Below are 22,691 nucleotides of genomic sequence, written 5' to 3' on the forward strand. Positions count from 1 at the left end.
AATGCAGAGAACTCGAGTTCAGTTCTTGGTGGGGGAACTAAGATCACGTGTGCCACGGAGTAACTAAGTCCCCGTGCCACAGCTAGAGAGACGTTCACGAGCTGTAACTAAGACCTGATGCAGCCAAAAATAATAAATAAATATTTTAAAAATCAATAAGTAAAAGAAACCCTGTGACCTTTCAGCAGGCACTTTCACAAATGTAATTGTTGGGCCATTAACATGGTATAACTGGGGCTTCCCGGGTGGCTCATTCGGTAAAGAATCTGCCCACAGTGAGGGAGACACGGGTTTGATCCCTGGGTCGGGAAGATCCCTGGAGAAGGGAATGGCAGCCCACTCCAGTATTCTTGCCTAGAGAATCCCATGGACAGAGGAGCCTGGCGGGCTACAGCCCATGGGGTCGCAAAGAGTCGGACATGACTGAGCAACCGACACACACACACACCAAGGAACTCCTCTACTTCTACTTATTAAAGTGACTCTTTTGGAGTCTTTAGATTTTTTCTGCATGTCACTTGCATACATGCAGTAAAGGGAAGCTATAGACACAACAAACTGGTTGAAGTCTTTCTAAGCTTCCTTTGAATCACTTATCAGTATCCATACATGATGAAGCCACATCACTTTTTTGTGCTCTCCCGAGTGCTAGTGATGCAGATATTTTGTCTCTGAGATTTTCATCCATGTCGCTGTTTCCCATTCTGCCACTTTCTGCATCTTACTAGAAGGTATCAGTTGAATGTGTTTTAAATAACCTGGGCTCATAATCCTTCTTCCAGTAGGTCTTGGTTTGTTAACAGTGAACAGTCTCGAGTTTCCTTTGTCTGGTCCTGCCTTCAGGAATAATGACCGAGTGCATTCGTGTGTAAGCAGTGACAACAAGAATAAAGCAAACAATCGTATGACTCACCCTAATTTCAGAGGTGAGAAAAATATGTCTTATAATTGATGAACATCATTCACAAGGAGTCTAGGAGTAAGCGGACACTGTCAGTATCCCGGTGTCTTAGAGATGCCAAGGCTCCGGGTGAATGTCTTGGTGAGTCTTTTTGTCACAAGGTAGCAGTTCCCACACTCAAAGGCAGAAAGCAGGAAGCAGGGTCAGGCCTTTCTCCTTCTGCATGTCAGACAGAGGAAATATCTCTCCCAGAAATCCCTTAGCAGGTTTCCCCTTACCTCCCATTGTCCAGAACTGCATCACATGGCCATGCATAGCAGATAGGAGGGAGTTTGCGAAATCTGTTTTTTCTCACCATTTTGAGAATGGGATTGGGGATGACTTTTGGATGGTCAGTTAACAGTCTGTCTCACTGTGGTCAAATGCATTTGGAGTTTTCTCATTTTTTAATTTATATTTTATTTATTAATTTGTTTTTGGCCACACTGTGTGGCATGTGGGATTTTAGTTCCCCGACCAGGGATCGAACCCACACTCCCTATATCAGAAGCATAGAATCTTAACTACTGTACCACCAGGGAAGACCCTGATCTTTCTGTTTTTTATTTCAGCAGCAACTTGTATGTCTCAGGTAGCTAGAGTAATATGTTATCATCATCATAGTTGACATTTTGGGACCACTTACTACACACAGGGCTCTGTCATGGACAGTTTATGCCATCATCCCATTATTATGGGATTATATTATTCCTCCCCACCCTCCTGCCACATGGATGCTGTTCTACAGATGACAGGTTGAGGTCATCCAGCAGTAAGTGATAGGACTGAATCCAGGCCTGACTCTAGAGCTGTGGTTTCTTTATTTATTATTGGAGTATAATTGCTCTACAATGTTATGTTTCTGCTGTACGATGAAGTGAATCAGCTACATGAATACATATATGCCTTCCTTCTTGCACCTCCCTTCCACTGACCCCCTCCCACCCCTCTAGGTTGTCACAGAGCTCCAAACTGAGCTCCCTGTGCCATACAGCAGGTCCCCACTAGCTACCTACTTTACACATGTAGTGTCAGTCTCATACTTGTGTCCAATTCTTTGGGACCCCATGGACTGTAGCCCACCAGGCTCGTCTGTCCATGGGATGCTCCAGTCAAGAATACTGGAGTGGGTAGCCATTCCCTTTTCCAGGGGATCGTCCCGACCCAGGGATCAAACCTGGGTCTCCTGCATTGTGGGCAGATTCTTTACTGCCTGAGTTCCCAGGGAATATACACATGGTAGTGTATATATGGCAATCCTAATCTCCCAACTTGTCCCGACCTCCCCTTCCCCCTCTGTGTTCACATGTCCATTCTCTACCTCTGTGTGGTTCTTAATCTTCATTTTCTGTAGCTTCTGCTATGGCACTTCTGAATGGTTATTTGTCCATTTGTCTTTTTACATTTTGTCAGAAATCGAGCTATATTTTTGGTACTTCCTAGTAACACCTAGTACAGTGTCTTGCCCATAGCCAATCCTTGATAAATCTTTCTGAAATAGATAAAGGAGTAAATGGAAGAATGAATGAAAGAGCAAATTTATAAGTAGTTTTCCTGAATGTTAACCTAATATTGAATTACTCCATTATAATTATCAGAATATTTCCTCCCTCTTTTCAGGATCAGTTTTTGTTCTTTAGTCTTGTTTCTTCTAAATTCTAGATGTCATCATGAATGTTTCTGAGTAGAAATATCATGGGTCATTGACTGATGGATTTGGAGGGGTTTATACTGGGCAGCCGGTCCTGCCCTCATTTTCTTGGCAAAGGCTACCCAGCTGTCATATCTGGTAGGTTAAGCCTCACACCCCTTGCCCGCCATCGTCCCAGGGCAATGTCGGAGGCAACCAGGACAATTTCTGTCTTTTTCTTATGTGCATGCGTGCTAAGGTGTTTCAGTCATGTCCGACTCTTTGCAAATCTATGGACCATAGCCCACCAGACTCCTTTGTCCATGGGATTCTCCAAGCAAAAATACTCCAGTATTGCCATGCCCTCCTCCAGGGGATCTTCCCAACCCAGATCAAACCCATATGTCTTATGTCTCCTGAATTGGCAGGAGGGTTCTTTACCACGAGAGCTACGTGGAAAGCCCACCTTTTTCATATAATGCCCTCCAAATACCCTTTGCCTGGATTTCATATTCTAATTGTATATGTATTTGATTACTTAAATAGTTTTCTTTGTGTTGTTGTTAGTTTCCAGGAGACATTGCAGCACACGGGATCTTTCTTTGTGGCACATGGACTCTCTAGTTCTTATGCACACACTAGTTGCTGTTGCGGGGGCTTAGTTGCTCTGCCATGTATAAAATATTAGTTCCCCCACCAGAGATGGAACCCGCGTCCCCTGCATTACAAGACAGATTCATAATCACTGAACCACCAGGGAAGTCTGCCTGTCACGTCTTGTTCCAGGTCCCAACCCAATCCTCAATAACCCCAGTATCCTACCAGCCCCTCCCACTTCAGGTTTCCTTTTCTGCAAACAGGAGTCTGTCCTCCAGCCCCCAAGGTGCACCTAAGACAACGCCATCGTCCCTGTGCCTGCCTTACGATCCTTTTCACAATGACAGATTCTCTCATCCAGACAACAAGGCCCTTCCCTTTCATAAGTATAGTGGATCGATCTTGCTTTCCTAAACAAAAAGAACAGTTTCTGCCTGACATGATGTCTGTGGCTCCCTCAGGACAGTAAAGGGCTTCCCAGGTGGCTAAGTGGTAAAGAATCCATTTGTGATGCAGAAGATGCAGGAGAGGCAGGCTTGATCCCTGGGTTGGGAAGATCCCTGGAGGAGGGCATGGCAACCCACTCCAGTATTCTTGCCTGGAGAATCCCATGGACAGAGGAGCCTGGCAGACTAAGGTCCACAGTGTTGCAAAGAGTCGGATACAACTGAAGCGACTTGAGCAAGCAAGACAGAAATGGTTACAGTCAGCAGGGTTTTGTTGCATGTATGTTATTATTTTTTTAATATCATCTTTTTCCTTCCTGATTCATTACCTTTGGCTTTTTTATGAATCTCAGATGCACCAGTGGCAGTCAGTGTGACTCATGGACAGTCACATGAGTAGATAAAAGAAATTGCTGTTGTCATACATTAAAAAAATATTGTCTGCATTTGATTTCCTTTGAAAAGACTAAGGACTGAGCACATTATTAAGATTATTAGATTATTAAGTTCTGATCTTCTGGCCAGATTCCTGTTTCCTGAGGATTGAGAAAAATGTAGCTATATAAAGATTTTTATTTATGTAAGGCTGGAGAAGCCACAGACAAGCCCTGGAGAGTAGGGACTGAAGGCAATGGTCGTTTCCTCCACCCTGGGTCTGGCTGAGGCCCTGCTTTATTGTGGGGGCATCTGAAGGAGAGGAGAGTCAGGAGGCAGAGAAACTGGCTGAGCCTGTAAGAGGCCCTGGAACATTCTGGGCCGGGTCCCCCTCTGTGTTTCCCACAAGTACGCTGGGCAGCTGCCCTGTGCGGAGTCCTTCCAGGGGCTTGGTCTCTACTGTGCTGACTGTCAGAGTCCCCTACAGCTGTCCCTGGCCTGTGGGGCAGGCCTCTGATGGGTGTCCCTCCTGTGTGTGTCCCGCACGGCTGCCCCTGGCCTGTGGGGCAGGCCTCTGATGGGTGTGCCTCCTGTGTGTGTCCCCCACGGCTGCCCCTGGCCTGTGGGGCAGGCCTCTGATGGGTGTGCCTCCTGTGTGTGTCCCGCACGGCTGCCCCTGGCCTGTGGGGCAGGCCTCTGATGGGTGTTCCTCTGTGTTGCGTCCAGGGACAAGGTGCCTTATCGGAGCGACTCCGGAGCTTCAGCATGCAGGATCTCTCCACCATCAGGGGAGACGGCGCCCCTGCTCCCTCAAGCCCCCCTCCACCGGGCCCTGGGCGGGCCAGCGGCAAGCACGGCCAGCCTAAGATGTCCAGGAGTGCTTCTGAGAGCGCTGGCAGCTCAGGTAGGTGTCACTTCACTTCCCTTCTTTCCCACCTCTTAGGCCTTGCTTTCCTAGTGAGAGGCCCAGGCCACCCTAGGACTCTTTCCCCAAGGACTCACCGCTCACACAGATGCCCATCAGACCATTCAGGTCAGCCAAGGGACTGAGTGCCACTCAGGCCAGGATGGGAAGCTGGCCTTGGGAACTCTGATGGGGGCAGAGTTAGGTCCCCTACACCAAGGGTCCTGCCTCCTCCATCTGATTATCTGGGTTGGGAGGGTGTTGAAGGTGGTTGAATAGTGGTACATAGACCAAGCCTAGAGGCGACTGGCCCAGCTGTCCTTGGCTAAGGCAGTTTTCTCTCTTTCTTTCCTCTCCATCCACATGCTCCCAGGAGGGCTCACCTGTCATGAGCACCTGAGTGTCTCCTCCCCCACATCCAGGGCTACGGTTCCCGTGGTCCCTTTTCTTGACACGGTGTTTCCTATCCTCTCATTCTGCCATCTCGTCCCCTTCTTGTGCCCACCCCCCCCCCCCACCCCATAAACCTCACCCTGGGCCACCACGTGCCAAGGCCACACTAGCCCTGAGATCTAATTCCTGTGGAGGCCAGGGTTGTATGAAACCACACCTCTGCCTCTGTGTCTGCCCTGGTTGAGAGGGGTCCCTGTGCCAGAATTGACATGGGACCTTATTATTAAATGTGTAGAGTCCTGGGCCCACCCCCAGGGGATTCAGTATGTTGAGGATAAGACCCTGATACACGGTGCTGTCAAGGTGCAGCCACATTTGGGACCCACCGACTTCTGATCCATCAATGGGTTTCTGGTTTGTGGAGGCTGGGGTCGGGGACTGGAGGGGTAGGGAGCTGGCCAGCACTTCTGGTTCCCCAGACTGTTCCTAGGGGAGGTTACAGGGCTGAGCACTGCTGCTGCCAGCAGAGGGTAGATGGGGAGGGGGTGGGCTGCAGGGCATGGTTCTGAATCTCCCCCGGCCCTCTCACTTGATGGGACATTGAGCCTGGGGGTGGATATAGGGCCACTGTGGCAATTTCTGGCTGTGACGTGTGCCAGGTGGCTCACCTGCCCTTAAATGTATAAAGAGGGATGTCCAGGTCACCTAGACCTGGGTCATGTGCTGTAAGATGCAGCCTGCAGGGGGCATCTTAGAGTCCTGAGAACAGGGTCCTTCCAGGCCCACCCAACTTGAGGGTCTAAGACATGGATGGGAAAGGAGCTTCATGGTTGCCCTGGGAATGACAGCGTGTGCTCCCCGCCAGGAAAAGGAGACCAGCTCAGAGCCAGGCCTGGCATCCACCAGTTTCCTCCCCTCTCGGGAATGTCCCCTCTACCTAGGATTGAAGATTGTGGCTTTTCTGTTGGAAGAGAGATGTTTTAGCCCTACTAGGGTTGGGGAGATGGAGGCTTGGCCATGGGGGTGAGATCCACCTCGGGTAGGGGAACCCTGTCCCTGAGCCAGGAGAACTTAGTGTGGAATCCCTAAAGGCCAGGCAGGAAGGGAGCTTGGGGATCACTCAATCTCACCCTCTGATTTTATCAACGAAGAGACAAAGGCCCAGGGAAGGTAGCTGTCATCAGGTTTGTGCCTTCTGGTGGCATTCTCCTATGGCCTCGACTCCTGGGTCAGTGTCTTCTATCCACTCACCCACTGGCCATCAGGTTTCCTTGAGCATCTTTGGCCTCTGACCTCCCGGGCTCCTAGGCATGTGAGCCTCCACCCTTGATCAGTTTCTGAGCTACTGAGCCTCAAATGAAAGCTGTCGCTTTGATTTGATAAAGGGTCCCGATTCTGTGAGGCTCAGCGGACAGAGCTAAAACCAACGGGGTAGAGTTCCGAGGGGGCAGCCGCTTACCAGCTGTGTGGCCAGGGCAAGCGCTTTATCCTCTCTGCACCACAGAGTCCTTATCTGAATGCACAGAATGACTAGCCCCATGTGCAGAGTTGTCATGAGGATTCAAATGAAATTAGCCATGTGAAGGTGCTTAGGGTCATGCCTGGCACTCTAAGTAGTAGCTACTATTACTGTTCTTGTTGCTGTCTAACTTACCTAGAAAAGCACTTTAATATTAAAGTGTCTAAAATGGAAATGGGCTGCCTTGTGAAGTAGTGAGATCCCTGACATTGGAAGGGCCCAAACCAGAGTTAGTCACGTACAAAGTTCCTGCTTTGGCTGGGAAGTGAGTCTGGGTGGCCTGCAGTCCCTTTCTATGTTGTCATTATAGAGGCAAACTGAACAGAGGAAGTGGGCTCAGAGAGGGCACATACTGTGCCAGGGCCACACAGGACCAGAGTCCAGGCCTCCTGCCTACTCTTCCCCTTGGCGGAGTATTTGCAGCAGTTTCAAAACTGGGAAAAAGAGAGGTCTGGTAGGATCTAAAAGGAGATGGATATTGCTCAGTCATAAAAAGGAATGAAATTTTGCCATTTGCAGCAACACGGATGGAGGGTATTACGCTTATTGAAATAAGTCAGAGAAAGACAAACACTGTGTATATTTACTTATATGTGGAATCTAAAAAATGAAACAAATGAATATAACGAAATAAAAACAGACTCATAGATACTGAGAACAGACTGGTGGTGGCCAGAGAGGAGAAGGTTGGGGGAGGGTAAAATGGGTGAGGAGAATTAAGAGCTACAAACCGCTGAACATAACATAGGTGACAAGGATGCAGGAATATAGCCAGTTTTATGTGAGATTTTTCTTTTCCTTTTTGGTCACCCTACATGGCATGTGAGATCTTAGTTCCCTGACCAGGATTGAATCTGTGTCCTGTGCAGGGGACGCACAGAGTCTTATCCACTAGACCACCAAGGTAGTCTTACCAATGTTACTTATAACATCTTTATATGGAGTATGATCTATAAAAAATATTGAATCACTATGTTGTACACCTGAAACTAAATATTGTAAGTCAGCTGTACTTCAGTTATAAAAGAGAAGGCGATGGGGGCATCCCCTGGGCTTTGAACATTTTCCCAGGCCAGCACTTGATGGAAACGGACTTGGGCTGATTTGTCTTCCTGGCCCTGCTCCGCTCCATGCTCTGTGATGCCCCAGAAAGCAGGAGAGCACTCTGGTTGCAGGTCTGCAGACTGAGCAAGTGGAGTTCACGGAGAACCAGAGAGCCTACTGTACTGCAACAAAATGCACTCTCCTCACTGCCCACCCTTGGCCGTGGCACCTGTGATTTCGGGGCCAGAAAGTGGGGTGCTGACCTAGCAGGAAGGACAGGGACCATGGATTTGCCTTCACCCTAGCTGCTCTGGGCCTAAAATAAAAGGCAGCTCAGAAAGAAAGGCAGGTTAAAGATGGCCCAGGGCCTGGGTCGAGGGCAGAAGCACCCAGGTCAGAGGCTCTGGAGTTGTCATAACCCCGGAGGGGAGGGTCAGGGTGCCTAGGAGGAAGTCCGTCAAAGGAGGCCCAGCTGGTGTGCCCTTCCTGGCCCTGGCCTCGGACACCACGAGTGGTTTGGTCTGGGAAATGGCCCCAAGTCTGGGCTTCTGTCCTGACTGAGTGACCCTGGGCCTGGGCAGAGATGGCAACGCAGCGAGGCCGATGTCACCAAGCAGTCACCACTCTTGTCCCCACCGAGCCTATGTTCAATCTCAGAACCTTCCTGAGAGTGATTCCCTGGGCGGTCACTATCAGAGGATTTGTCCTTGGACCAGGAAAGGAACCCAGTTCGCTTCAGCCTTTGCCTTTGAAGGTGAGATACCAGAATCCCTATTTGGCCTCCATCTTGGGGTTGTGAGGAGAGCAGTTGAGGTGTTAATAATTTGCCAGTCCTGGACGGCAGGCCACTGTTGAAGACAGGCTGGGTAGGAGGTGGTGGCTGCACACCCCAGGGAGTTGTGTGCAGCTGTTGGAAGCAACAGTTTCAATGCACATTTAGGTATAGTTTGAAAACATGAGGCCTAGTGAACAATGTACAAAATGGAATAAGAGATTATGTAATAATTTATGTAAAATAAAAATATACATGCCCATTGGTATAAAATAACACCATGCAATTTCTGTGGCCCACCCTGCAGAATAAATGGCCTGGGAGGTATTTTGTCAGACATCATTTATTGCAAGTCTGGAACTGAACCCAGGGAAGGGTACAAAGGGAATTGAAAGAATGATCTTTGCCCTCCATGAACTTGAAGACAGCCTGTATTTAGTGAGCACCTACTGTATACCAAGGGCTTCCCAGGTGGCTCAATAGTAAAGAATCTCCCTGCCAATGCAGGAGATGTGGGTTTGATCCCTAGGTTAGGAAATTCCCCTGGAGAAGGAAATGGCAACCCGCCCCAGTATCCTTGCCTGGAGAATCCCATAGACAGAGGAAGCTGGCTGGCTACAGTCAATGGGGTCACAAAGAATCAGACATAGCTGAGCATGCATACACACACATACACACTGTATACCAAGGCCCAGATATACACCAAGACCAGTGGAGTGTGTAAGGTAGCAGCCAGTTAGCCACTGGGGCCAAATGGCCAGACACAGAGCCCTTTGGGGATTTGGAGGTCAGTGTGAGCAGGTTTTCTGCAGGCCATGATGAAGTGGGAGAGAGAGAGAGAAGGGGCAGTTGGAGTTATTTCTCAGAAGAGACTTGGACTTCATCCCCTCCCTTCCCTTGGGCTGCAGGTCACAAGGACTGGCCTCTGTACACCAGACAAGGGCATTTTCTAGCACCTGTGAGGAAGCGGAATCTAGAGTGATCCCCTCGCCCACCTTGGTGTCTCTACAGAGACCCACATTCCTGGGACCCCCATAGTGAACATATGGGGATGCCCACACCTCCCTGGGCCTCCCTGTTGGCCTGGGGCTGGTCCCTGTCCAGGTGAGGGGTATCACTGATGATGCCCCCGTCCCCGCAGTGTGTACCTGCTGCTCCACCTGCAGGACCCGGAAAGGTGAGTACACAGCCAGCCTCCCTGCAGCGTGCGAGACCTGCCTTGGAAGGAGGCTCTAACCATGAGCTGGTGTCTGACCTTGGGGCTCCCTTTCAGCTGCAGGGTCAGGGGGTGGGGTGGGGTGAGGAGGTTAACTCCTTAAAATAGCAAGCATGTATTATCTTACAGCGAATTCAGGTTAGAGTTTTGGAGCAGCTTAATTGGGTGTCTCTGGCTCAGGGACTCTCAAGAGTTATGGTCTGGGTGTCAGTCAGGGCCACAGCTGTCTGAAGGCTTGACTGAACATGGCCATCTTGTGGCTCTTGGCTGGAGGCCTCAGCTCCATTCCACGTGCCTCTCTGGGGGCTGCTTGAGCATCCTTACCACATGGTAGCTGGCTTCACCCAGGGTGAGTGATATAGGAGAGAAGCCAGGTGGGAAGCCACAGCACCTTTTAGGACCTGGTCTTGGAAAGCACAAAACCATCACTTCTGCCTTGTTCTGTTTGTTGGAAGTGAGTCATTAAGTCCAGCCCATCCTCAAGAGGAGGGGAATTCATCTCCACCTCTTGGAGGGAGGAGTAACAAGGAATATGGAGAGACTTTAAAACCATCACAGAGTCATAGTTCCCTGTGCTCTTGGTGGTAGGAGTGCAGGCACTTACCCAGGTCCCTGGAAGTGACGAGCCCTGCAGTTCTGGGGGTTTCAGTCCTTGTGCAGCCAAGGGAGCCCTGGTCCTGCTTTGCCGCTCACCAGCTGTATGACTATGTGCAAATGACCTAACCGCCAAAAGCCTGGGTTTCCTTCCAGTAGAGGTAAAGCTTCCCGCTTCCCCACCTCACTGTGCTGCTATGACAATACCTGTGAAAGGGCTTTTTGAAGAATGATGATGGTGATGATGCTGGCCGTGATGGCCAGAAGGCCTCAGGGAGATGGGACTGGGCTCTCCCAGGCCTGGGCAGGGCCCCTGCTGCCATGCTCCCTGGGTGAGGGTGATGTCTGGGCTGTGTTGCTTTCTTCTGACCTGCTCCTGCTCTTTCCTTGATCTTAACATGTGAGGGACCAGAGATGGTGCTGGGCTAACCCAAGGCCCCTTACAACCCCTTGAAGGAGTTTCCTTTGGCTCAGAAGGCAAGAGGGGCCAGCCCTGGCCTGCTGGCTGGTGTGGGGGTGGGGGAGGAGGGAGACAAGCCTAGTGCCATGGTTGCCTGTGCCCCCAGCCCTGTCGCCACCGAGACGCGGTTCATGCTTCCCACAGAAGTGGCGAGCAGGAAGACATGGAGCTGTGTTCTAAGAAGAATCCTCTTTTCCCTTTATTTCCTCAGTTTTAAGACTTTTTTCCTTCTTTTTTTGGCCACACCACATGGCATGGGGGATTTTAGTTCCCTGACCAGGGATTGAATCCGTGCCCCCTGCAGTGGAAATGCAGAGCCTTAACCGCTGGACTGCCAGGGGAGTCCCTTAGAGCAGTGGTCCCCGACCTTTCTGGCCCCAGGGCCTGGTTTCGTGGAAGACAGTTTTTCCATGGACTGGGGTTGTGGGCGGATGCCTTCAAGACGATTCAAGCACGTTACGTTTATTGCGCACTGTATTTCTATTATTATTACATCAGTTTCCCCTCAGATCATCAGGCATTAGATCCCAGGGGTTAGGGACCCCTGCCTTAAACATTTCAGCTCTTGGATTTTTAAAGGTCTGTAGAAGACCTGGGGGTTTCAGAGGCCATGAGCCTAATGAGAATGGGTGGTCTAAAGATTCCTAGCAGGAGGCTGTGAGGACCATCGTCCTGCAGGAACAGAGGACTGTACATATGCTCAACAAGGATGAAAGAAACCCAGGGGCTGCACAGCTGTGTCCATCACTAGCACATAATACTCGGGTCTGCTGGACGCTGCTGCTGCTAAGTCATTTCAGTCGTGTCCAACTTTTTGTGATCCTACGGACCATAGCCCATCGGCTCCTCTGTCCATTACATTTCCCAGGCAAAAATACTGGAGTGAGTTGCCATGCCCTTTCCCAGGAGATCTTTCCAACCCAGGGATCAAACCCGCATCTCTTACGTCTCCTGCATTGGCTAGTGGGTTCTTTACCGCTGGCGCCACCTGGGAAGCCCGCTGCACACACTAGTTCGTGGAAAACAACCATCCCAGTGACCTAAGGCAGTTATGTTTATTTCGACCTAATCACCCTACAATTTGGAGTTTGTAAATACCTTAAGCTACTCAGAAACCCTTTCCCTATGGGATCCTGTCATCTTGGGACCTGGGAGAAGAGAGAAGCCTTCTGCTCTACTCTTGCCCAGTGGGCCTGCTCCATGCTGCCCTCTGGGAAGTCCCCCTCCCCCGCCACCCCCACGACACCTGGTGATTTCATCATCAAAGCCTGCCTTTCTAGGACGTTAGAATAGAAGTTAAAATAGAATTATAGCTGGTGGTGAGCACTGAGTAGAGTCTGGCCTTCCACGGAGCTGTGGGGATGGGGATTGTTGGGGATGGGGCTGCAGGTGGGGCTCAGTGGAGGCCTCAGGCTGGGGTGGACCTGCTCAGAGTCATGATCTAGGAGCCTCTGCCCCAGCCCTGCCTTTCTCAGCCTTCTGAACATCCAGGGCCCTGGAGTTCTACCCCATCTCCCTGAGGTCTGCTTGCAAGGAAACAGCTAGTGAGTCATCTGCACCGTTTCCCTCTGTGATGGTGGGAAAGCTCCTCAACTCTCCAGGCCTCAGTCGCCTCCTCTGTAAAATGGGGTGAGGGACTAAACTCGAGGCTACGGGGACCCTTCCAGCTTGACCCGTGAAGGGTGCTGGCTGTGAAGCATCAGCAGATGGTGTAGGGGGAGGTGTGTCTCACACCTGGGGCTGGGGCACTGATGCTGCAGATCACAGATGCTCTGGCCAGAGGGGCCCTCCTGGTCCCCTGAAATGATGAGATGATTTCCATCCATGCCTCTCAGGTCCCAAGAGAACTTTCTGCTCCATTCCTGCCTGTCAGCCATTTCCTGTTGTTTCCTGCACATCTGTCTCTCTTTTTCTGTGCTTCTATTATTATCTCTGTCTCCCACCCCTACTGCCCTTTATCCCCACTTTTCTCTCTGCCTACCTTGATGTTATATAGAACTGAAGACTGAATTCTGTCACTGCTCGAAATGAGTCATAGACGTGGGTTCCCCCCCCCCCCCCGCCACTTTTTAAATCAAGTAGATGGGACCTATTTTAAAAAGCAGAATCATCCCTTTTTATCCTATTAAAAGAGATAGAGAATTGCATCTTTTCGTGAGTGGGGCCCTGGGGTAGTTTCTTTCCTCAGTAGCAGGAGCTGTCAGAGGTTTGGAGCATGGGCAGTGAGTGAGTATGTGTGTATGTGTGCGTGTGCACGAACACTCGCACATGTGTGTGAGTTTCATTCCCCAAAGGTCCTTCTTTAACAGGATATTCTTTCCTTTCTCTTCGGTGGCTGCTGGGGACTCGGATGTAAGTGGTCCAGATGGGCGTGCTCTCCTCAAACGTGTTTGCTGACTTTGATTAATGGCTCCCTCTAATGTGTGCTGTGTGGAAGTGTTCACTAACCCGGGGTGTTTGCTGCACTGGGGGAGGGGTGTGGGGAGGCCTGGGGCTCCTGCAGATGGATCAGCTCAGCCTGAAGGGCTGGGAGTTTTTCCCTCCTTGCACTCCCCACAGAGAGAAGAGGTGCAGCCGCTTTCCAGCCTGCTCTACGCACGTTTGCTAACACAGAAAGTAAGCCAAGACCACACACTCATTCCCCCACTGAGGAAAATAAGAGTGACCCGTATCTTTTCCTGGAGACCACCCAGCCCTGGCCACTGTGGTCAGCTCTGTGGGCTTGAGGGCTTGGCTGCCATCCCCTGAGGTTTGCAGGTGGCTGTGGCCATGACCTTGCATGAGACGCTCCCCTCACACAAGTTGTCTTCAGGAGCCATCAGAGTATTAGGACGTGGACAGTAGCACCCTTTTGGGTGAGAACCTATGGGATCACAAATTCTGTTTGGATGTACGGGAAAAGGAGCGCTGAGGAGGTCAGGCACCACATTTCTGCTCAGCCACTATTTTCACCTGGGTGCCCATAAAGATGGGACCATGTTCTGTGGGGTTTATTTCTTCACTGATACTCCTCCCTGTTCCCTAAAGGATTTAAGTCTGCTTGTGGAAATACAGATGATAGATCAAACCAAATAAGAAAATGAAGCTTGGAGGGGAAGGGAGGAGGCAGGTAAGATGGAGTCAGAACGAGAAGAAAAATATAGGTGCTTGTCCCAAAGTCACAGGCAGTCTGAGATGCTGGGCTTCCTCGCAGCCAGCGCAAAGGGGGAGATGCAGTTAAGCAGTTCATTGTCCAACTTCCCTGGTGGTCCAGCGGTTAAGGATATGCCTGCTAATGCAGAGGACACGGGTTTGCTCCCTGGTCTGGGTAGATCCCACATGTCATGGGACAGTAAGCTTGTATGTCACAACTACTGAGTCTGTGCTCTAGAGTCTGGAAGCCGCAACTACCAAGCCCATGTGTTGCAACTATTGAAGCCCGCATGCCCAAGAGCCCATGCTCTGCAACAAGAGAGACCACCAAAATGAGAAGCCCGTGCCCTGCAACTAGAGAAAGCCATGTGCAGCCTGTGTGCAGCAATGAAGATCCAGCGCAGCCAAAAATAAATAAGAGATTCATTGTCACAACACAGTAGACATCTGGAGGCTCAGAGGCTCAGCTTGTCTACAGTGTTTCGTCTCCCGGGTCCTGAGAGTCAAGCAGAATATTACAAACAACATTCTTGGCAAAAATTCTCCACGAACACAGTGACCAATAGGATTCTCCTCTTTTCAACAGGTTCTCTCTGTGTCTTCTATTAGAAGATACTTCTGGTCCCCGAGCTGCCCACACTGAAGGTGGTTCCTTCACTCCCCACCTCTGCTGAGTTGAAACCTTGTTTTCCATTCCTGCCTGGATCTCTGGACTTCCCTTGGTCCATCACTCCTAGTGGCCCTTCTTTTCTACCATTTAGCCCATGCTCAAGGATGCAGTGGAGAACTAACTCAAAGCATTTTTGCTTCATTCTTGAGATTGCACTTGTTGTTATTATTGTTATTCTGACAGTGTGTGAGTTCAGTGTTCAGTCCCAGTGAGTCCAGAATGGGTGAGCAGGTTGAACAGTTCCATGCCTGAGGATCTTTTGGTGACTCTGGGCTGCCTTCTGAACCCCAGAGTGATATGTAGAGGGAATGCTGTGGGCCTGAATGTAGAGGGAGCCTCAAGTGCAGAAGCACAGACTCAAACCCTAGTCTGCTTTCAAGATGGGAGATTTTGTGCTGGGGCAGACCTAGGCAGGCTGCTTCTGCCCTGATCTTTCAGTCCTAGGCAGGCCTGCCTCTTTGTTCTCCTGTTAGGTGTTCAGAGGAATGTCCTTGTGATGAGTGCTGAGTTCTGTTTGGGACAAGAGGCGAGCCCTCTGAGACGATGTCAGGACTCCACCTCCTTTAGTGGATGGGTGGCCACTGTGGGCGCAGTCCTGGGTCAGCTGCTCAGAGGGACCAAGGAGGATCAGCCGTAGCTCAGGACACTTTCTTTGAAGCTGAGGCAGAAACTGATGGACAGGAGAACTAGGGCTCGAGGCACAAGCCATGTGGTACACATTCCAAGACCTTTTGGGTGAGTTGACAGGCTGGGGAAGACCAGAGCATTTAAGGAGGGCCAGACTGACCAGTTTTCACGTTCATCCATCTTAACGATGCAGCTGACTTGGGCAGGGGAAGGGACCAGAGAGAGCCTAAACCCAGAGGAAACAGGTTGGGGAATGCACAGGAGCAAAAAAAATGCAAAGGGGAGTTAACAATCTCAGGCTTGGCTCTATCCTGTCGCAGCTGGTCTCAGTCTACACTTCAGCTTTGAAATTTGTGGTTAAGACAGCTGTGCTCTCATGCTGCCCCCTGCTGTTTATTGGGAGTATAGCAGCAATGACTGGGAAAGCGGCTCAAGACTAGGCTCCCACTGTTAGTTCTATGAAGTCCACACTGGATGCTGTCATACCCCCTTTGATGGGGAGAACACATTTGGTGGCTGAACATGTTTTTAGGAGAAGTAGCAGCATGTCCCAGAACAGCTCTGGTTTCTGTCTGCAGGCCTCGGGCGGTCAGATCAGGTGATCAGAGGGCTCCCTGGCTCTGCCTTCTGTGGTTCTAGGTAAAAACAATATACGAAGCCTAGAAAGATACGTCTCTGAGTGTCAGACAGACTGGGACAGGAAGTATTTTATATCTCGACTGAGATAGGATCACGTGGCCAGATGACATGGACTATGCTCCACATTCGATGTTGCAGACTCAGTGACGTGAAGCTGAAGCTCCAATATTCTGGCCACCCGATTCGAAGAGCCAATTCATTGGAAAAGACCCTGATGCTGGGAAAGATTGAAGGTGGGAGGAGAAGGCAGTGACAGAAGATGAGATGGTTGGATGGCATCACCGACTCAATGGATGTGAGTTTGAGCAAACTCCAGGAGACGGTGAAGGACAGGAAAGCCTGGCGTGCTGCCGTCCATGGGGTCGCCAAGAGTCTGACATGCTGAGTGAAAAACAACAACAACAGTGACACAAATAACTTCTGGAGCTTTCCACGTGGATTAGTCACGGCAGACCACAACAGGAATCTCGCTGCTGCTTCTGAGGGGAAGACTGCGGCTAGATTCTCCTTCCACCAGTCTCCTTTGCTTCTCTAGCACTTGGCTTTTGAAATGAAAAATCTACATTGCTTAAGGTTCTTTCTGAAGGCTTCCTGGCATTTTACATCCTCTCTCTTAAGGACAGCTCAGAGTTGTATGTGCAAGTATAATCAAGGCCCCATCAGCTTGCATGTATCATGCAGAAAACTGTGTTATTCCCCTCCAGAAGTGACTGCCACCATCCTTTCCAGAGGATATTCTTTCCCCCTGGTGTTCTTCTGGTGTGGCCCCACAGCCCTAAGCTGTAGGATGTGACCCATCTGTTTAGACAGAGGTATCCCCAACTGGACCCCCACCTCCCCCGATAGCTTGTCAGTAGATTCTGAAGCCTGCGCTTGTTCCTGTGCAAAGCGCCTCACGGTTGCAGTGGTCCTGGATCCCCTGCAACGTTCCAGGAAGCTGTCGGGGCCTCAGTTCTCCTAACTGGCCTGGCTTGCCGTGCTGTGTGCCTAACCTTGGCCTGCCCTTCTTCGCTCCTTTCTACACTGATCCCACCTTGCTGTACTTTGTCTCCCCTGCGTAGATTGTAAATGGCCATTCAGTGGTTGAGGGCGATGTGAATGAGGGTGGTGTGAAGGCCTGGGGGCCCCACCAGGTCCAAAACCCATTGGCGTTTTCTGATGAGGAAGAGGAAGACCTGCTGGACTTCATGTACAAGTTTAAAGCACCTCGAAAGACGGAGTTCCCCCTGGAGGTACACGGTATCGGGGGCTGTGGGGTGGAGCGTGTATTTTCACAGAGGGCTTTGCCCTGGAGATCTGGGGCTCCTGGGAGTGGCATCTCTTGGGATACCCAACATCTGAGTGCCTGAAGAGGGGAGACCTCCCTCCATCAAACAGGCAGGAGAAGCCACTAGATAGCTTCTAGCTACTTGCCAAGGGGTGAAAAAGACCCTACCACTTTTATTTGGGAATAGAAGAAATGAGATCATATCTAGGGATTAAACAAAACAAACAAAACATCCAGCTACCAACTTAAGATGATGTGTGAGTGAAAAGCAACCCAAATGAGTGTTTTGAGGGAAAGAAAAATTCAGAATGTCTTACGACATGTCTTTATACATAGAGCTTGTTCATCTCTTTATCTCCATGTCACAACATACTGGCCGATACAAAATATTCAGTTAGCCAAAAAGTTCGTTCGGGTTTGGAAACACCCAGACAAACTTGTTGGCCAACACAGTAGATGTTCATAAAATGTTATTGAAGGGGCACGGCCAAATGAGCAAAACAATACACTTGATATATGTACTCTGGCCAAGTGCAGATGTGGATGGAATTTTGGCGGCAGGAGGGCCAAGCCTAGAGCCTCAGGTCGTTGCTCTGGGTCACAGCCTTGGGCTTGGATGCAGGGCCTGCAAAATTGGGGGACCCCGGAGTCTTCCTCTCTGTTTCATCAGGTCTCCCCTCCTTCCCCTTCTGCTGAACGCTGCAACCTGAGAGTCCAACTGAGGCAAGTTGGGAGCCCCCCTGCCCTCAGTGCAGAGACCCTTGTGAGACTCAGGTGAGGCAGTGTGTGGACAAGCTGCCCTTCTCCAACACAGCGGCCTGGCGGCCTGTGCCCACCAAGGTCACAGCTGTTCCCACCACACAGTGCATGGTTCATCAGATTCCTTCCCAAAGTGGGGCACGCAGGGGTCTTTTTGAACTGAGAGGTTTTGGTAGAAGATATTCTAGGTTTGGACTCTGTCTGAGGAGTCCTTTACAGCCTGGCCAGCCCCATGATGGGGAGAGGGACCCAGCTCGGAGGGCATGCAAGGTGCTAGAACCATTCTAGGTCTTGAGGGTTTGTGCCCCGCCCCCCCTTTTTTTTTTTTAAATGTGGACCATTTTAAAAGTCTTTGTTCAATTTGTTACCACATTGCTTCTGTTTTATGGTTTTATGTTTTGGTTTTTCAGCCACGGGGCATGCGGGATCTTAGCTCCCTGACCAGGGATCAAACCCATTCTCCCTGCGTGGGAAGGTGAAGTCTTACCCACTGGACTGCCAGGAAAGTCCCTGGTTTTGTTTTATAAAACCACCCATGTTGCTTTACTGTTTATGGTTAAACTGCCTGAGGCAGGTCGCTGATTCTTCTCTCATCCTGTCCAGAGGTGGCTGGTAAACATTTCCGTCGTATCGGTGTGGTGGGAGGACTCAGTATATGGAAGGCCAGAGCCTTCTGTTGGTGCTTGTTTCCCTCCTGCCTCCCTTCTGTGTGCCCGCTGGGCATGGAGCTCCTTGCTGGGAGAGGGTGGTGCATTTCCTGCCCCCAGGAAGGCACAGTGTGGCCGAGGAAGACTGTGCGCAGAGCAGCACGCTCCCCCGTGCCATCTGCTAAACAGCGTGAGAACCAAGGAGTTGATCCTGGCTGTGACTGGGCTATGGCGGTGGGGCTCAGGAGTGACTCTGGAGCTTGTTCCTAAGAGGACTGGAAATAACCAGAGAAGGGAGGAAAGGCCTCTGGTCAGAAGGGATGGAGATGTGAAAGGATAGTGTAGAAAATGCAGCTGAGTACAGAGAAGTGGACAGATGGGGGTTGAGGGTAGGTCGGGGCCAGTGGTGAACCCCCTTGAGTTCGCTATGCCAGGAGAAAGAATTTCCCTTTTCTTTAATCATGACAGTAGTGGCCCCTGTGATCTGTGTCCCATGGGAGGAGGGGGTCCCTTGATAGTCATTGGTAGGGGAGATGAGGTAGAACTCCTCGTGCATAAAGCCAGTGTTTCCTGTGTTGTGTGGTTTGCTTCTGCATGAAAGGATTTCACATCTGGGAGGAGGACTGGAAATTCAGTGATGGAAATTTTAAGCATGTACCAAGAAACGCGAGGCCAGTTCCCAAAGGAAATAACAAAGACCAGGGAAGCGATGGGAGGCCTTTCTCTCTGCTGAGTCATTTGTTAAGATCATTTCGCTCCCAAGGCAGAAACAAGTTGTGTCATTCTTCCATGCAACTGTGCACTTGGGAGGTGCAGGGACTTAGGAGAGCATGAAGACGGGGGCACTGGGCTCCTCCACTGGCTCAGCTCTATGGGGATGCTTGGGAGGCTGCTCTGATTGCTGTGGTGGAAACCCCAAGGGGGTCCCCAGCCCTACCAGCCTGCTCACACACATGGACATTTGACTGGAAGAGCTGAAGTCCCAACACAAACTCATCCAGGTACTGTCCTCAAAAGCGTTGATGTTTATACCAAACCGAGGGGTCAGTCCTGTTTCTGTTTTCTCTGCCAGGCACCGCCTAGAATCCTTCGATCTCGCTTCAGGAAGAAAAGTACCTCATCCTCGGCCACTGAAACCACGTGAGTGAGATGAGCCAACAGCACCGGATCCACAGAATGTTTCTTCTCTGCCTTAAAGAGCTATTTATTCACTAATCACATAGAAACCCGCAAGCTGGTGTGCTCTGTGCACAGCCTCGGACGTGGCCTTTCCTCTCTCCCCTCTAAGAGCCCCCCTTTCCTTTTATTTTGTTGGGGAGAGGATAAGGGAAAGGTAGTGTGTTGGGGGGTGTGACCTTAGGTCTTCTGAGGTTAGTCATTTCCCACCCTTGGATTGGCATAGACAGCAGTGTTGTAGAAACAGAAGAGAATCCCCCCACCGAGCTGCTGAGATGTACATTTGTAACTTATTTGTTGCATACTTTGTTTTTAGTCCTATATATGCAAACAAAGCAATTTTTTAAAAACTTTTTTTTTGTTCTTGATACTAATACTTCGGACTATGATGTACATATTTATGGCTTTTGGCTTGATAGCGTGGACTTGGCAAAGGCTGCCAGAGGTTCTGATGTATAAGCAAACAGCAAAAACAGAAGCGTAAAAGATTATTTTAATTCTGGAGGGTGTCTCAGATGTGCTTACGAAGCTTCCAAACACACCTCAAGGACATCCATTTTTCCTGTACGGTGATGGTCTGTAATCTTCAGTCAGTATACCAGAGAAGTTTAGAATGGAGATATGATATTTCAGTACCAGAGGTGGGTATAATGAGGTCAGGGGAACAGCCTAGAATAAGGGAAGTCACAGGAAGCTTGTCTTCCCCATAGACACAGGATTAGGAGCTTCTGAGTCCTTCCGGGGTGAGGACTTCTCATTGCCTAGGCAGGTTGGCTCACCTTTGGATGTAAACTCCTGGGATTGTTGTGACGAATCATTGAGTGTTTATTTCTCCTTTATAGTACCCTGCGCTGTGACTGGCAAAAACGAACCAATCCACCCAAACAAAACCAACCCTAGAACCATGCTTTGTTTCAGATGCTCCATGAAGTATATCTGAGCCATCTAGGTAATGATCCCAACCCTGGGTTCTAGAAGGTTATAGAGGTTGCATCTTCATTAATGTGACCTGCTGCTCGGCTCCACGGGCAGCGGTGGCTCATGCCCTCTGTTTGCTTCCTGGCTTGTGTGGAGTGTGAGCAAGAGAGAAGTGGCATGTTCATGGGCACTTGTATTTCATACAGGCCCATGTCTTTAGGAAGAGAACAAAGCACCATCTGAGGCGACTCCCTAATTGAGAATTTTATCTGAAAAGAAGAATCTGGTTGAAATAGCATCTTGGTCAGTGGCGGCTACTCCCCACTGGAAGCGCCGAGCCTAAATGTAGGACTCGTCTACTTGTGCTTAGGATTGATGTTTCCTTTCAGTGTGATGCATGCAGTGGTCACAACCCAGTTACTTATTATACTTGGATTGTGTTTGTTCATAGATAGGCCCTGAACACTAGAGAATTAGTGTCACGTACATAGAACCTACTGTCAGTCAGCTATAAACAGGCCCAGTTAGAGACAGTAGCATGACTGAGCTACACAAACCTACATCAGTCTTTGCTGATGACATATTGGCTGGATCTTAGCCACATCGGAAAGGGTTTTACTTGAAGTTGTTACCAGATTGCAAATTTAAATCCCTTTTCCTCATTATGCCTCTGAAGGTGACTTGGTAATTTACAAGAGGATTTAGGAAAATAAACCTAAAAGCAAATGTGGGGTTCAGGAGGGCAAACAGAGGCTGTCTGTTTAATGTTTGTGCCCCATACCCACCAATAGCTAGATCTGTTAGTGAAGACAGAAAACCGGTTTTCTTCAAGCTCACAGAGTAGTTTCAGACAGAGGAAAAATATAGGCTTTAAAATGTATTTACCTGTTATTGGGAGTACCCAGAATTATCAGAAACAAATGCAAAAAAAAAAAAAAAAAGCTTATTAAGCAGCTTTTTAGCAACTTTTTTTTTCCTGGCCAAAATAATAAATGCCTTTAGCAGCAGAGATTAAAATCCTATTGTGAACAACCTATATTTTCACCATTTTACAGTGGAGAGTTTTAACAAGTATGGGCTCTCAAGTTTGCACTCAACAATGCCAAAAATTACTTTGAAGCAGTCTACTCTCAGACAAGCTGTATTACTTCTCATTTAAGATTTAAAAAAATAGAAAGGTACCCAAACTGCTGTCTTAATGTAACTATTTTTCCTTCAGGTGTTGCTTAGGGAGTTGGTTTCTTTCTTAAAAACACTGTACAACTGAGAGCAGCTGTCATATTTCTGGCAAAACGTGTTTCCTTATCCAACAAGCTGTATATTTGTGTGGACTGACGTAAAAATGTGAATGCCTCCAAGTGTACACATAGTGGTGTGGAGTTCTGTCGAGACGGTAAAGCTGAATGTTTTTAATTTGCTGATTTACAGACACGGGCTGTTTACAAAATGCTAATGGAAAGTCTGTACCTTTCACGTAGTAACTTTTTCTTTGCTTTTGAGCACCTGTTCTGTTTCTGAGGAGACGAGAGAGGGTGTTGTACTTACAAACTGGAGAGTTAGGCATAATCCCTCCTGGCTTTGTGTGAATAGCTTGCTCACTTTGCTGGCCTCTGAACTGTGTGTTCTCTGTAGTAAACTGTCCGTGTGTCTGTGATAACAGTGCTTGTCAACCACGACCGCCATTGAGTACCTTCCTAGTTGTTCATCTTGCACAGCACTGGAAACGGTAAAAGAAGTGCTTCATTCGTGAACGGCAGGCACCAGAGGGCTGGCGCTCTGGATGGTGACTGTGCACACTCCCCCTTAGTTTATCTCTGTAATCCTATAGGACGATCTGTAATCAAATAGTATACTGGACTGTGCATCAAAGGGATGTAAAATTACAGTATTCCAAAGGTTGAAGTTCTGTTTTGTTATAATGCCTGATCTATATCTTGAATAAAGTCTTAACATGTTTCTTTTAAAA

The 22,691-nt window shown here is 49.4% G+C and overlaps 1 protein-coding gene across 7 annotated transcripts in view; it reads left to right on the forward strand.

The window, feature by feature from the left end:
* Positions 1 to 22,691, forward strand: part of REEP1 (receptor accessory protein 1) — a 137,002-nt gene extending 114,311 nt beyond the window's left edge. For 3 of the 7 annotated variants that reach the window (XM_070798800.1, XM_070798802.1, XM_070798804.1), the window contains 5 exons: positions 4,715 to 4,892; positions 9,762 to 9,797; positions 17,039 to 17,190; positions 17,896 to 17,999; positions 19,704 to 22,691. In XM_070798800.1, coding sequence (XP_070654901.1) covers positions 4,715 to 4,892; positions 9,762 to 9,797; positions 17,039 to 17,190; positions 17,896 to 17,999; positions 19,704 to 19,779 — 546 coding nt within the window. In that variant the 3' untranslated portion in view covers positions 19,780 to 22,691. The remainder of the gene's footprint in view (positions 1 to 4,714; positions 4,893 to 9,761; positions 9,798 to 17,038; positions 17,191 to 17,895; positions 18,000 to 19,703) is intronic. The other 4 variants (XM_070798803.1, XM_070798805.1, XM_070798801.1 and 1 more) reach the window with 3 other exon arrangements.

Source organism: Bos indicus, chromosome 11 (assembly GCF_029378745.1).
Source record: "Bos indicus isolate NIAB-ARS_2022 breed Sahiwal x Tharparkar chromosome 11, NIAB-ARS_B.indTharparkar_mat_pri_1.0, whole genome shotgun sequence".
Classification (NCBI taxonomy): Eukaryota; Metazoa; Chordata; class Mammalia; order Artiodactyla; family Bovidae; genus Bos; species Bos indicus.